This window comes from Herpailurus yagouaroundi, unplaced genomic scaffold, assembly GCF_014898765.1.
Source record: "Herpailurus yagouaroundi ecotype Mexico unplaced genomic scaffold, PumYag 67555, whole genome shotgun sequence".
Lineage (NCBI taxonomy): Eukaryota > Metazoa > Chordata > Mammalia > Carnivora > Felidae > Herpailurus > Herpailurus yagouaroundi.
Window position 1 is genome coordinate 2,796,848 of NW_024420361.1, and position 12,832 is coordinate 2,809,679.

Genomic DNA, 12,832 nt, shown 5'->3' on the forward strand with positions numbered 1-12,832 from the left:
GCATGTGTACAAGTGTACAATGAAAATTTTTGCGAACTCTCAGGATGTTACCTATATTAAATATAAAGAAAATGAGTTGACAACATGATCCAAAGTTTACACATTGCAAAAGGGGAGCCAGAGGTCACACAAAAAATTTTCACCACCACCAACACCACAGTAACTAACCCCTACCCCCAACTTTGGGTTGATAACAGAGGCATGATATCTTATGACCTATAGATTTTTTTGTAGTTGGGCACTATGTATCAAGGCTATGTTTTGTTACTCATTTCTAGTCACAATATGAAGGTGATGCCTGTAGATTTTAACTCTTATTATCCTCTATCACTTTAATAGGAAATGATAAGAAATTTATTTTTGCTTTGTAGTAGTCCTTAAATTATTAATACTTAGTGTGTTTTCCTAACTACACACTTTAATATAATGAGTTATTTCAATACAGCCATCTACTGAATCCAATAAAATAAAGTAGTCACGAGGCAGCTTATCATCTTTCAAGCATATTATACAATGGAAAGTTTTACTGTGCTATTTAAATGTATGATTTGTCCCCTGGGAAAAGTAAGTCAGCATAAAGACCAGGCACTGAAGAAATGATACATGTAGTAGGTGAAGAGTTGTGTATTTCATTTTATGGAAATTCTGTGTGATGTGGAAAATGAAGTTGGATGTGAGCCCTAGAGATGCGAATGTGTCTTTCTACAATACACTAGATTTGCCTTGTGACTTTGTGATTTTTTTAATTTAATTTAATTTTTTTAATTACATCCAAATTAGTTAGCATATAGTATAACAATGATTTCAGGAGTAGATTCCTTAATGCCCCTTACCCATTTAGTCCATCCCCCCCTCCCACAACCCCTCTAGCAACCCTCAGTTTGTTCTCCATATTTATGAGTCTCTTCTGTTTTGTCCCCCTCCCTGTTTTTATATTTTTGTTTCCCTTCCCTTATGTTCATCTGTTTTGTCTCTTAAAGTCCTCGCATGAATGATACAGGTGTGCTGTGACTTTGTGATTTTTATAAGATCTCATTTGGGGATGGTTTGAGGATTGATTAGATGGAAAGCAGGGCAATGTGGGATATATCACTTAACACAATGACAGTGTGTAGTCATCAGTGATCCTCTAAACACAGATGGAAGTTAGAACTGTAAATGAAAAATAGCATTGCACTCAAACTAGTGGAGTTTGGCAACATTTGTATTTCTCATTAACTTGACCATATTAATTCAATCCATACATATCAGAGTTATTTACTCAAGAATTGTCACAACAGGAACAATTTATAACTGTTACCTTTCTTTACAGGAAAAGTAGGTTGCAGTCATTCAGAAGACTGTTTTTATACTCTTTGGAAAGAAAAATTATAGACACATCTAATTATACTAGCTTCCCACACTATAAAATACTATAAAAATGATTAAAAAAAGTAAAGGAAAACATCAAGGTTTTATTTTATTGAAGTTATGCAGTCACCAACAGTTAATTACATGGATTATTCCAGGAATTCCTATTCTGACATACCTGACATCTTATCTCTCGTACCTAAGTAGTTCTGATACAACCATAATGATTTACAGCCTAAATTCTCAACACCAAGCTTTTGCATGAGAGATGTAGTTCCGTGTATTTATAAAATTATGATATTAATGCTCAAGAGATCTCAGCTTTTATAATTAATGGTCAAGACTCAACTATAGACAGCAAACGAATGGTTACCAGAGGGGAGGTGTATGGAGGGATGGGTTAAATAAGTGATTAGAATTAAGGAGTGCACTTGTGATGATCATGAGGCATTGTATGGAAGTGTTGAATCACTGTATTTTATACCTGAAACTAATATTACACTGTATGTTAACTAACTAGGACTTAAATTAAAACTTAAAAAATAAAGTAAAATAAATATTGAAAAGGGGAAAAATAAATTAATGGTCAAGAGACTTGGCTTCATACTTTACTGTCTCTCACATTTGAAGCAACTCAGTTAACTTTTGAAAACTCATTTTATTCATCTGTTAGACAGAAATATTAACGCTAACTTTACAGGATTGCTGAAAAGATCAAATGAGAAAAAATTTTAAAATCATTCTTTTGAAAGTTAAAGTTTAGGTATATGCATACACATAGAGCTACATTAAAGATATAGAAGTGCTTTATAAAAGCATTATTTAAATTATCACCACCACCACCATCATCATCATCATCACCACAACCACCATCCTGTAAGGTTTGCTTAAATTCAAAGTTTTCCCATCTGTCTACATTGAAAATCAGCAAAGGAATCTGCTCTGTGAGACTCTCATGCAGGATGAAAATAATTTACAGAAGTTTAAAAAAAATTGGGTGGAGACATTTTTATATTAAAATATTTAGAACACATATAGAAAAAAAATTAACAAAGAAATTGAGATTTGGGAAACCCAGATTCAACTAATAGAATGAATGGGGTTCTTGCTATCAAACTGATGTAGTTAGGCTTTTTATTTAGTAAAGAAAGTAAAATTGCATATTAAGTCTAAACTGCACTCTATGTTAGAAAATATTAGTAATTCAACCTCTGGTTCCTACTAGGCCAATAGTCTTCCTGAACACACAAGAAATAACTAAGAAAATCTAATGACATAAAAGCAGGTACCATTTGTGTGATATGAAGCATGCTTTACAATAATGCTCATTGAAAAACCCAAGGAAAGTCATATAAACAGGCATGTTTTAAATCAAACATCAAAAGGTTGATTTTTTTTCTATATTGAGCTTTCCTTTTTACACTGATAAAAGAAAAGCCTAGGACCTTTCTGTGCTCCTTAAGACCACTTCTTAGCCTCCAAACTGAGAATATGAAATGTATTGTGAAAAAGAAGGGACACTGATTCAAAAGTGGTATCAGGATAATTGAAATTATGATCATATCATAAAGTTGGCATCACACTGCCAAGACTTGGCATGATTCTACTTATGGTTCTGCCAATTCTGAGTTGAGTGCTGTAGCCACTATTACTGCATTTTATCTTCACTGGTTTGTGGACTGGTCTCTTCACCAGGGACTTGAGCTGAAATTCCTGAAAATATTTTCCCACAATAGAGCTAGAATCAAAATAAAAAATATAATAAAAAATAAACAAAACTGAAGAATCTGCTACCTGTTAGGAAATGAACACTACAGAATTTCATCTAAAGCACTATATTACTTCTTTGTAAGCTGCCAGTTTAAATCTCTCTCAAGCCAAATTCCACATCTATTTGAAATGCTTCATAAGCTGAAGAAAAGCAAGCAGTCATCTTTTGGGAAATTCAAAGGCATACACAGGTAATCCATCCCTTCAGTGTGATCCAAGGATATTAGTACTTCTGCAGAGCTGCAGAGAAAGATGGGGATAATATTCCTTCTCCTTTTTCCCTTAATAGACCAAAAGATTTTATTGAAAAAATATCAGAAAATAAGATTACTATGTATTAATGTACTATGAATAATTATGATGTGAATTGAACAATAGGAACCAAGAGAGAGACATGAGATGTTCAGAACATCAAGCAGTTCAATATATGAAGGTAAAACACAAACTTCATCATTTTGTAATAACTAAGGAAAAGGCTGGATGAAATTTGGAAAAACTCTGACTCACAAAATGCATTTTATTTTAAGGTGTTATAATTTTCTCTCATATTGTTTGGTGCAGAATAAATGCTCAATATACTCAATAGATATATGTTAAATAAAAAGAGTGAATATATATAATAGAAATATTAATATATATAATCTTAATATATATTTAATAGAAATAGAGATAGATACTATATCTATCTATAGTTACATAGGAATAATATCTAAATAAATATCAGGCAATATTTTTAAGAATAGATCCTATGGGTCCTACTTTAGTGAAAAAAAAAACCTATCTTCAATAGTACGTATGTTGATTATTTATAAAGAATCAGATCTTACTGAAGTAGTCTTTAGGTCCCTAAGTAAATTTAAACCTCTCAAGTTTTTTAACCCTACACCAATGCACTTACTCACACCCATGTACATTTCTTTCTTGTTTATGGTTTTGTTTGCTAAGGTATTTTTATTAATATTGGAGACTTTAGCATAGCCACTGTCCGAATTATCTCAAATCCTGAATTAGAGGAGCTTGAATGAATCAGGTTCCATTATATAGGGGAAATATAGCCAAGAAGAAAATGAACATCTTTGAAATGAAAACAAAAAATTACATCAGAAAAGGAAATAAAATCATATGAAAATACAAAGTAAAAGAAATTACCTTTATGCTAAGCAGATATAACAATATGGCACACTTGATATTATTCTGCATTTTTAAAGATGTATATATCAAGCTATATTAATAAATTGAGAACTCTTCTTAAATAAATCAAATGATGACACCTTAACCATTTCTAATCCTTTTTACATGAGTTTTTTGCTGGCAACTGCTGGGGGAAAACAACAAATTAAAAACAAAAGTAACATAAAAAAACATCATAATATCTTAAAAGAGACAACCTGATCATTCTATATTGTTACCTTTAGACACCATATTTAGGTTATAAATGGAAAGAAATGATACAAACAAATATAGAACAAGTTCCGTTACTTAGGCAAATTTAGCAGGATTCAGAGGGTCTTCTCCACACATATGATACTGAAACAGGACGCCCCAGCAGACGCTTTTCAATAATTAATTTGTATGTTGTATATAAAATTACACACAACTGTATAGCATTGTATCTTTCTTTACAAAAAAATATTTTGAGACACAAGTACCTGGAACTAAAAGTATTGTAAAATATTTCAATAATCCTTGTGGGGGAGGGGTGAGGATGAATCTCAATCCATAACAGATTGTATTACAAATAGCAACTGTCTATGATGAGTACTGGATGTTGTGTATAAGTGATGAATCACCAAATTCTACACCAGAAACTAATATTACACTGTATGTTAACTAATTGGAATTGAAATAAAAACTTGAAACTACAAAAAATCAACTGGAATTCAAATAAAACTTAAAATAAATAAATAAAATTAATGAAATTAATGAAAGTTAAGCTTGAAAGGCATAGAAAGTATAATGTCAAATATTAAATTTGTTGATAGCTAAATTGAGAGTTTATTGTCAATTATCTTTGTTAATGGAGGAGTGAAGTGGTATGTCTAATCCAAAATAATGCATAATCCTAGAATTATTTCCACTTGGTTTTACACAACGTTTTCTTCTTACATCTGACTATAGGTGAGTAGAATATTCTTTGGCTTGTAAAATAAAGTCATGTAAATTAAGGAGAGGAATTACTATCGAGCTGTGAAGATTCCTCCATCTCCCCCTATTTAATGTTTTTTTCTCTACTTTTTGTCTTTTAGACAGAAATGCTCATGCCTTTCCCCACTCAATATCTTATCTATCTCTATCATTTCATTCTAGGAGCAAGGAAAGAATTAAGAATTGAGGATTTTTCTCTCATTGGCTCTCAGTGTGATAAATCCAAGCTGTAGGAGGAAGGCCAAGGCCCTAATAATGCAAGGAAGGAGGCTCTAAGAAAAATGAAATATATATGCCAAGTAAATTAGGAGAAGGTGAAAGCCTCAGACTGGATTCTCACATGTACTATATGACATCGTGAAGATGAGGAAAGAGTATGGACTCTGGAGTTTAAAAGACTTGGGTCTGAAACCCAATTCTGCCACTCAATTGCTTTGTGACCTTAAGCAATTAATGTAAACTCAGTGAGCCATAAATTGTTCACTTGAAAAATGAAGACTAAATCCATAAGGCTACAGTGAAGATTAAATGAAGTGCATATAAAACACTTAACACTTATGCCTGGTATATAATAAGAATTTAACATATATTACTGATTTTCTTCAGATAACAGATATAGTTTACTCAAGAGTACATTAACTTCAAGGCACTTGTTGGGATGAGCACGGGTGTTGTATGGAAACCAATTTGGCAATAAATTATATTATAAATAAATAAATAAATAAGCCCCAAAAGAATAAAATAAAATCATTTTTTCTTCTGTTTTCTTTAATATTTATTTATTTTTGAAAGAGAGAAAGAGAGAGAGCGAGAATGAGCACAAGTTGGGGAGGGGCAGAGAGAGAGGGAGACACAGATGCCAAAGCAGGCTCCAGGCTCTGAGATGTCAGCACAGAGCCCAATGCCATACTCGATCCCACGAATAGCAAGATCATGACCTGAGCCAAAGTCGGACACTTAACTGACTGAGCCACTCAGGCACCCCTAAAAATCCTTTTTTTTTCTTTCATCTACACATTCCCTCAAAATCAGAACGTGGGTCTGATTATTTACACGGTACTATTTCTAGGCTCTATCAATGTATTTTATTTTATAAGTCAAGAAATAGATTATCATTTATCGAGCACCAAGATATATTTCAGGCACTGTTATCCCTTCTATATTCTTTTATATGCACAGGAAAAATTGAGAATTTGTTTATAAATATGTACTCTAAAAAATCATTTTCTAACCCCCAAAACCTGTGTCTCTTCCTAAATTCTCTGTCTTGGATGACACCATCATTCAGCTTGTTACCCAGGCTAGACATGAATTATCCTAGACTTCATCCTCTCACTCTCCATTTTTGTCAATTATCAAGTGTGATTAATTATAATTACTAAGCCATTCTAAATATCTTTTTCATTGTATTGAACTTTCTTTAGTTCCAGTCCTCAGTATTTTTCCCCTAAACTGTAACAAGTGACCTTCCTTCCTTTTGTTGCTTTCATTGCTACTTAAACTCCACAATAATTGTTTTCAGAACATTTACCGTTTCTTAGCAGTGGTTCTTTTTATCTACAACAGACTTTTTAAAAATTTAAACAAAATTTTATGTGAACTAGAATATATAATATTCTGAGGTAAAAGTGGGGATTCTGGAAGTACTTCCCCAATTCCATGTCAGCAATAAGGAAAGTCCTTGAAAGACACCACTGGTCTATAGGGAAAATCCTAAACTGCTAAACCTGATAAATAAAAAGCTACGTTCACAAGTTGGCTTTTCCCACCCTCTCTATTCTAAACATATTGCCTATGAGTCTCCCACCTCAAATATCTTCTCTAGTCTCTTCGCCTTAATTGATATTTCCCCACACTAGGCTCTTTCTCATCAGTGTATATCTGTCTACAGTCTCCTCTCTGCCTAGAATGTTTTTCTACTGATTTACCTTCTATCCAACACTCAGTCTACAAAACATAGCTCCAAAGTTTCCATCCCTGTGTGTATTACCCAACTTACTAAATTGATTTAGTTTCTCCCATTTCTATGATTTTAAAGCACCCAGTATGTATTTGTATTATTGTCTATATCATACTTTATTATAATTATTAGTTTACATGTCCTTCTCTCTAGTTCAACTATAGGCAAGTACTGATACTCATATAATTTTTATTACCTTAGACATAATACTCAAATACAGTAGGTGCTTTATAAAATTTTGTGTTATTAAAGGTATAAATATCACATTATCATTAAGTTCATTTTCATTTTTTACCATGTAATAACTTTACTGATTTTTAAAGTTTCAGTTAAAGAAATATTAAGCTTATTTTAAGTGTTTCATGCATTATTAAGCTCTTTTCCAGAGAATAAAAAAGTTCAATGCTAAATTATGAAAGTGGTGTTTTTAGGGGTATGTTATTTATCATAGTGTTAATAAACACTGAATTATTATTTATGACAATGTCCATTTGGATGTTGTCTTTTCTAATCAGAAAGCTTTTCTATCAAAGCTACATCTTCTTTCTACTTTTTAGGCTCGAGTAAAACTTGGGCATGATACACAAATGCCCCAAACCCTTAAAAACAAAGACAAATATATATTATTGAGAAATATAAGTGAGCAGATGTGCTGCATCCTATAGGAGGTTTTGAGACAAGGCTTGTTTGGCTAGTGCCCCTCATCCCTGCCCCCAACACATAAAAACATACATACAATAAGGTCTTGAAAGGGATTTCCTGCCAGGAAATGACAATTAATTTTTTTAAAGAGTCATGTCCATTTGATTTGAGTCACTGGAGTAACAAAATTGTTTTCATGAATACTTTAAAAATTCAATAATGTAACCTTTAGTACAGCTTGAAAAGCTTGGAAGGACAAGGCAGTTAGATCACTATTAGTTTATTTCTAATTCTGGGCAGCATGAACAGACAAGGCTGATCATCAGATGGGTTTTATTACCTGTCGGAGTGATAAGTCCTGGTGATAAAAGGCCTGGGACTGAATGGGGCAGAAGGCGAGCATTGTCCTGAAACACTCCCAAAGAACGCTTAGGAGGCCTGCCGGGCCTGGAACTGTTGAAAAGCATAAACAAAGATCAGGTTAAAAACGTACTCTTTTTGGAAATACCATCACTTGCTACATTTGCCTCATAAATCTTGTTTAATTGCCAAGAGTGATAGAATTTTATATTAAAGACTATTTTCATTGATTAACAAAAACCGATACTTTCTTTTCTATTAAATTTCCCAATGTAGTTATGGCAAACATTAAAACCATAAAAGACTACTTTTTAGTTTAGATTCTATTTTCAAAGCAGCACTTTGCAATACAGCTTACTTGTAAGAAACCCAAAGTTACCCCCGTCCTTAAAGCAACATTTGATTACTGGTATTCATACATGCTACTGAGATCTGAGATAGTGATTTACAGAATTAAGATTTTATAGAATGTGAAGTGGTTAAGTCTCTGCCCAGAGAGGTAAAAGGGTAAAGAGCTAAGAGATGTAGAGTAAGATCTGATGTTTTTTAGCATTTCCATACCTTCCAGGAGACCAAAAGAAACAGAAGACCCCCACCCTCAGTAGAGTTTTTTTCTTACCTGTTATTCACACCAGGCTATATAACCATCAGTGCACTCTCTTATAGAGTGGCTGTACTAACAAAACCTGCCACCTTTGCAATCTAGGCTGTCTTTTTCTCACAGATTTGTTAGTGTTCCTTTTCTCACAGATTTATTGGTGTTTCTTTTCTCACAGATTTATTAGTGTTTTCAACTGACAAGTTGAGGCTAAACTTATTCACCTAACCTGTTCTATCTGCACATTCTTCACCCTAGTGTGAACAGTGCCGGAATTGCAGTTGTAAGTATTAATCCATAAAATAATAAAATATAAAGTCAGTATCTGGCTTTCATGTTATACCGTAATAGTCATTGTAATGAATAATGAAGTCAGCTTCATTTGGAAGCTGTCACCACAATGAAGAGACTTACAAGGCATCAAACATTAGGATAAGTTATTCTCAAGTCACCCAATATATCTCACATATTACTTTCTAATGTTGCCTAAGATATTGCCATTGTTTTTTTACTATAAATGTGGTTTAAATTTTTTTAATGTTTATTTATTTTTGAAAGAGAGAGAGCATGAGAGGGGGAAGGGATAAAATCCAAAGCAGGCTCCAGGCTCAGCACAGAGCCTGATGTGGGCTTGAAACCACAAACCATTGAGATCATGACCTGAGCCAAAGTCAGACACTTAACTGACTGAGCCACCTGGGCACCCCAAGTATAAATGCAGTTTAAAAGCTGACTAATAGGGCTTTTGACAAAATACTGCAAAATACAATATTAACTAGCTCAAACCACAAAAATATATGAGATTCAGCTAGAAAACATTTCCAAAAAGGACTTTTGGTGTTCTCTCTCTCTCTCTCTCTCTCTCTCTCTCACACACACACACACACATGTTAATCCTTACTCTGTTCTTGTTGTTGTTTTCTTTTGTTTTTTGTTTTTTTGCAGTAGCAAAGTGCTCCATCAATGTAAGACAAACTCAACATTTTAAATGAAGACAACTTTTAGCAACCTTATGTGAAGGTACCATTGCCCAATTCATTTTTCATACATTCTGTTGATGTTATTTTCTTTCACTGTACATCAATACTTTTTAAATCATTTTAAAAATGTTTTATTATTTATTTTTGAGAGAGAGAGAGAGAGAGAAAGAGAGAGATAGAGCCAACACAATCTGGGGAGGGGCAGAGAGAGAGGGAGATACAGAATCCGAAGTAGGCTCCAGGCTCTGAGCATCAGTACAGAGCCCAATGCGGAGCTTGAACCTGTGAACTGCAAGATCATGGCCTAAGACAAAGTTGGACACTCAACCAACTGACCCACCCAGGCACCCTGCTCTGTACATCAATATTGTATATCAATCTATTGTGCAAGATTTTGTTTTCTCATTCAATGTTTCAATTTAAAAAACTGACTCTCCTCTACTTTCTGCTCAATTCTGAGCCATAATTTATTTTTTTTTAATTCAGTATTGTTATTCTGTTTGCCCTTACTTTGTTTTATGGTTTCCTAACTCTTTTAAGGATAAGAGAAATGCACTATTTACTTCAAACGCCCTAAAGGATCCCAAAGTCACTGAATAATGTTCATCAATGTATATCCAACCATTAGAAGTTGAATAATCTTCACCAAATCTATAGTTTCTAAGTGCTACTTTGTGTCTTTTCGGTTGTCAGAACACAAACCTACTAACTGTATTCAAGTCTACCTGATTACTTCATACTTTTTCAATGTAAACATTGCAGTGCTGTCTTCAGGTTGACCATCACTTTCAGAAAGGTTGCCTCCAGAACTAAGCAGCCTGACACTCTCTCTATTTCCACATAATGAGCCACTTCTTGATAATACACTTTGAATCCTTCAAGGTTTACCTAGCTTTGTTCCAAATTTCTTGGTCAATCTTACAATTTGAAGTTGCTCTTTTCCAATAAGCTGACTCAAGTTTGAGAAGCATTAGAAGCCTCTCAGATGGTTCTACCTTAAATTCCAAGATTTGAAAAAAAAAATGGTAAAATTTCCCACCATCAGATCTATATGGGAGAATTCATGGATTATGTCATAAATGGCCTGGTAATATTTACAACATATGTCATAAACTAACAGGATAATATTCTCAATCTTAACACCCTTTTAGGTTGGTTGGTTGGTACAACTGAGTCTCCCCTAAAAGAATGTATGCTCTATGAAGGCAGCCTATTTCTGGTTTTGTCACTGCATCCTGAGCAATTCTCATGGTATCAAGCACACAGTAGGGTCAAGTAAATGGTTAATTAATTCAGTTAATAACAAAAGGAAATATTTCACTGTTGGTTCAGTTTCCAAATATTCCTTGAATTGCTCTACTCCCCTTGACTGCATAAAGACAGTTGCCAGAGAGAGGGAAGAAGGCGGCATAGGAGGACGCTGGGCTCACCGCGCCTCCTGCTGATCACTTAGATTCCACCTACACCTGACTAAATAACCCAGAAAACCCCCAGAGGATTAGCAGAATGGAGTCGCAGGAGCCAAGCGCAGACTAGAGGCCCACGGAAGAGGGTAGGAAGGGCGACGAGGCGGTGCGCGCTCCACGGACTGGCGGGAGGGAGCCGGGGTGGAGGGGCTGCTCGCCAGCCAGAGCCCCCGAGTCTGGCTTGCAAAAGAGGAGGGGCCTGACGAACTGTGTTCCGACAGCAAGCGCGACTTAGCCTCTGGGAGGTCATAAGTTAACAGTTCTGCTCAGAAAGCGGGAAGGCTGGAGGACAAAGGGAAGGAGAGCTGCTGAGCCCCCGGACGACAGAGCTCAGTTTGGTGGGGAACAAAGGTGCTGGCCAGCGCCATCTCCCCCGCCCACCCCCCAGCCAAAATCCCAAAGAGAACCAGTTCCTGCCAGGGAACTTGCTCGCTCCCTGCAAACACCCAACTCTGCACTTCTGCAGAGCCAAACCTCCAGCAGCGGATCTGACTCCCTCCTGCTGCCACAGGGCCCCTCCTGAAGTGGATCACCTAAGGAGAAGCAAGCTAAACCTGCCCCTCCTGCCCCTGTGCACCTTGCCTACCCACCCCAGCTAAGACGCCAGATCCCCAGCATCACAAGCCTGGCAGTGTGCAAGTAGCCCAGACAGGCCACCCCACCCCACAGTGAATCCCGCCCATAGGAGAGGGGAAGAGAAGGCACACACCAGTCTGACTGTGGCCCCAGCGGTGGGCTGGGGGCAGACATCAGGTCTGACTGCGGCTCCGCCCACCAACTCCAGTTATACACCACAGCACAGGGGAAGTGCCCTGCAGGTGCTCACCATGCCAAAGACTATCCAAAATGACCAAGTGGAAGAATTCCCCTCAGAAGAATCTCCAGGAAATAACAACAGCTAATGAGCTGATCAAAAAGGATTTAAATAATATAACAGAAAGTGAATTTAGAATAATAGTCATAAAATTAATCGCTGGGCTTGAAAACAGTATAGCTGACAGCAGAGAATCTCTTGCTACAGAGATCAAGGGACTAAGGAAAAGTCACGAGGAGCTGAAAAACGCTTTAAAAGAAATGCATAACAAAATGGAAACCACCACAGCTCGGATTGAAGAGGCAGAGGAGAGAATAGGTGAACTAGAAGATAAAGTTATGGAAAAAGAGGAAGCTGAGAGAAAGAGAGATAAAAAAATCCAGGAGTATGAGGGGAAAATTAGAGAACTAAGTGATACACTACAAAGAAATAATATACGCATAATTGGTATTCCAGAGGAGGAAGAGAGAGGGAAAGGTGCTGAAGGGGTACTTGAAGAAATCATAGCTGAGAACTTCCCTGAACTGGGGAAGGAAAAAGGCATTGAAATCCAAGAGGCACAGAGAACTCCCTTCAGACGTAACTTGAATCGATCTTCTGCACGACATATCATAGTGAAACTGGCAAAATACAAGGATAAAGAGAAAATTCTGAAAGCAGCAAGGGGTAAACGTGCCCTCACATATAAAGGGAGACCTATAAGACTCGTGACTGATCTCTCTTTTGAAACTTGGCAGGCCAGAAAGA

At 35.8% G+C, this 12,832-nt stretch overlaps 1 protein-coding gene across 1 annotated transcript in view; it reads right to left on the reverse strand.

The window, feature by feature from the left end:
* Positions 1–8,142: 8,142 nt before the first annotated feature.
* LOC121025218 (dachshund homolog 2-like) overlaps positions 8,143–12,832 on the reverse strand; it is a 401,711-nt gene continuing 397,021 nt past the window's right edge. Inside the window, exon 3 of the mRNA XM_040467671.1 lies at positions 8,143–8,320. Coding sequence (XP_040323605.1) covers positions 8,143–8,320 — 178 coding nt within the window. The remainder of the gene's footprint in view (positions 8,321–12,832) is intronic.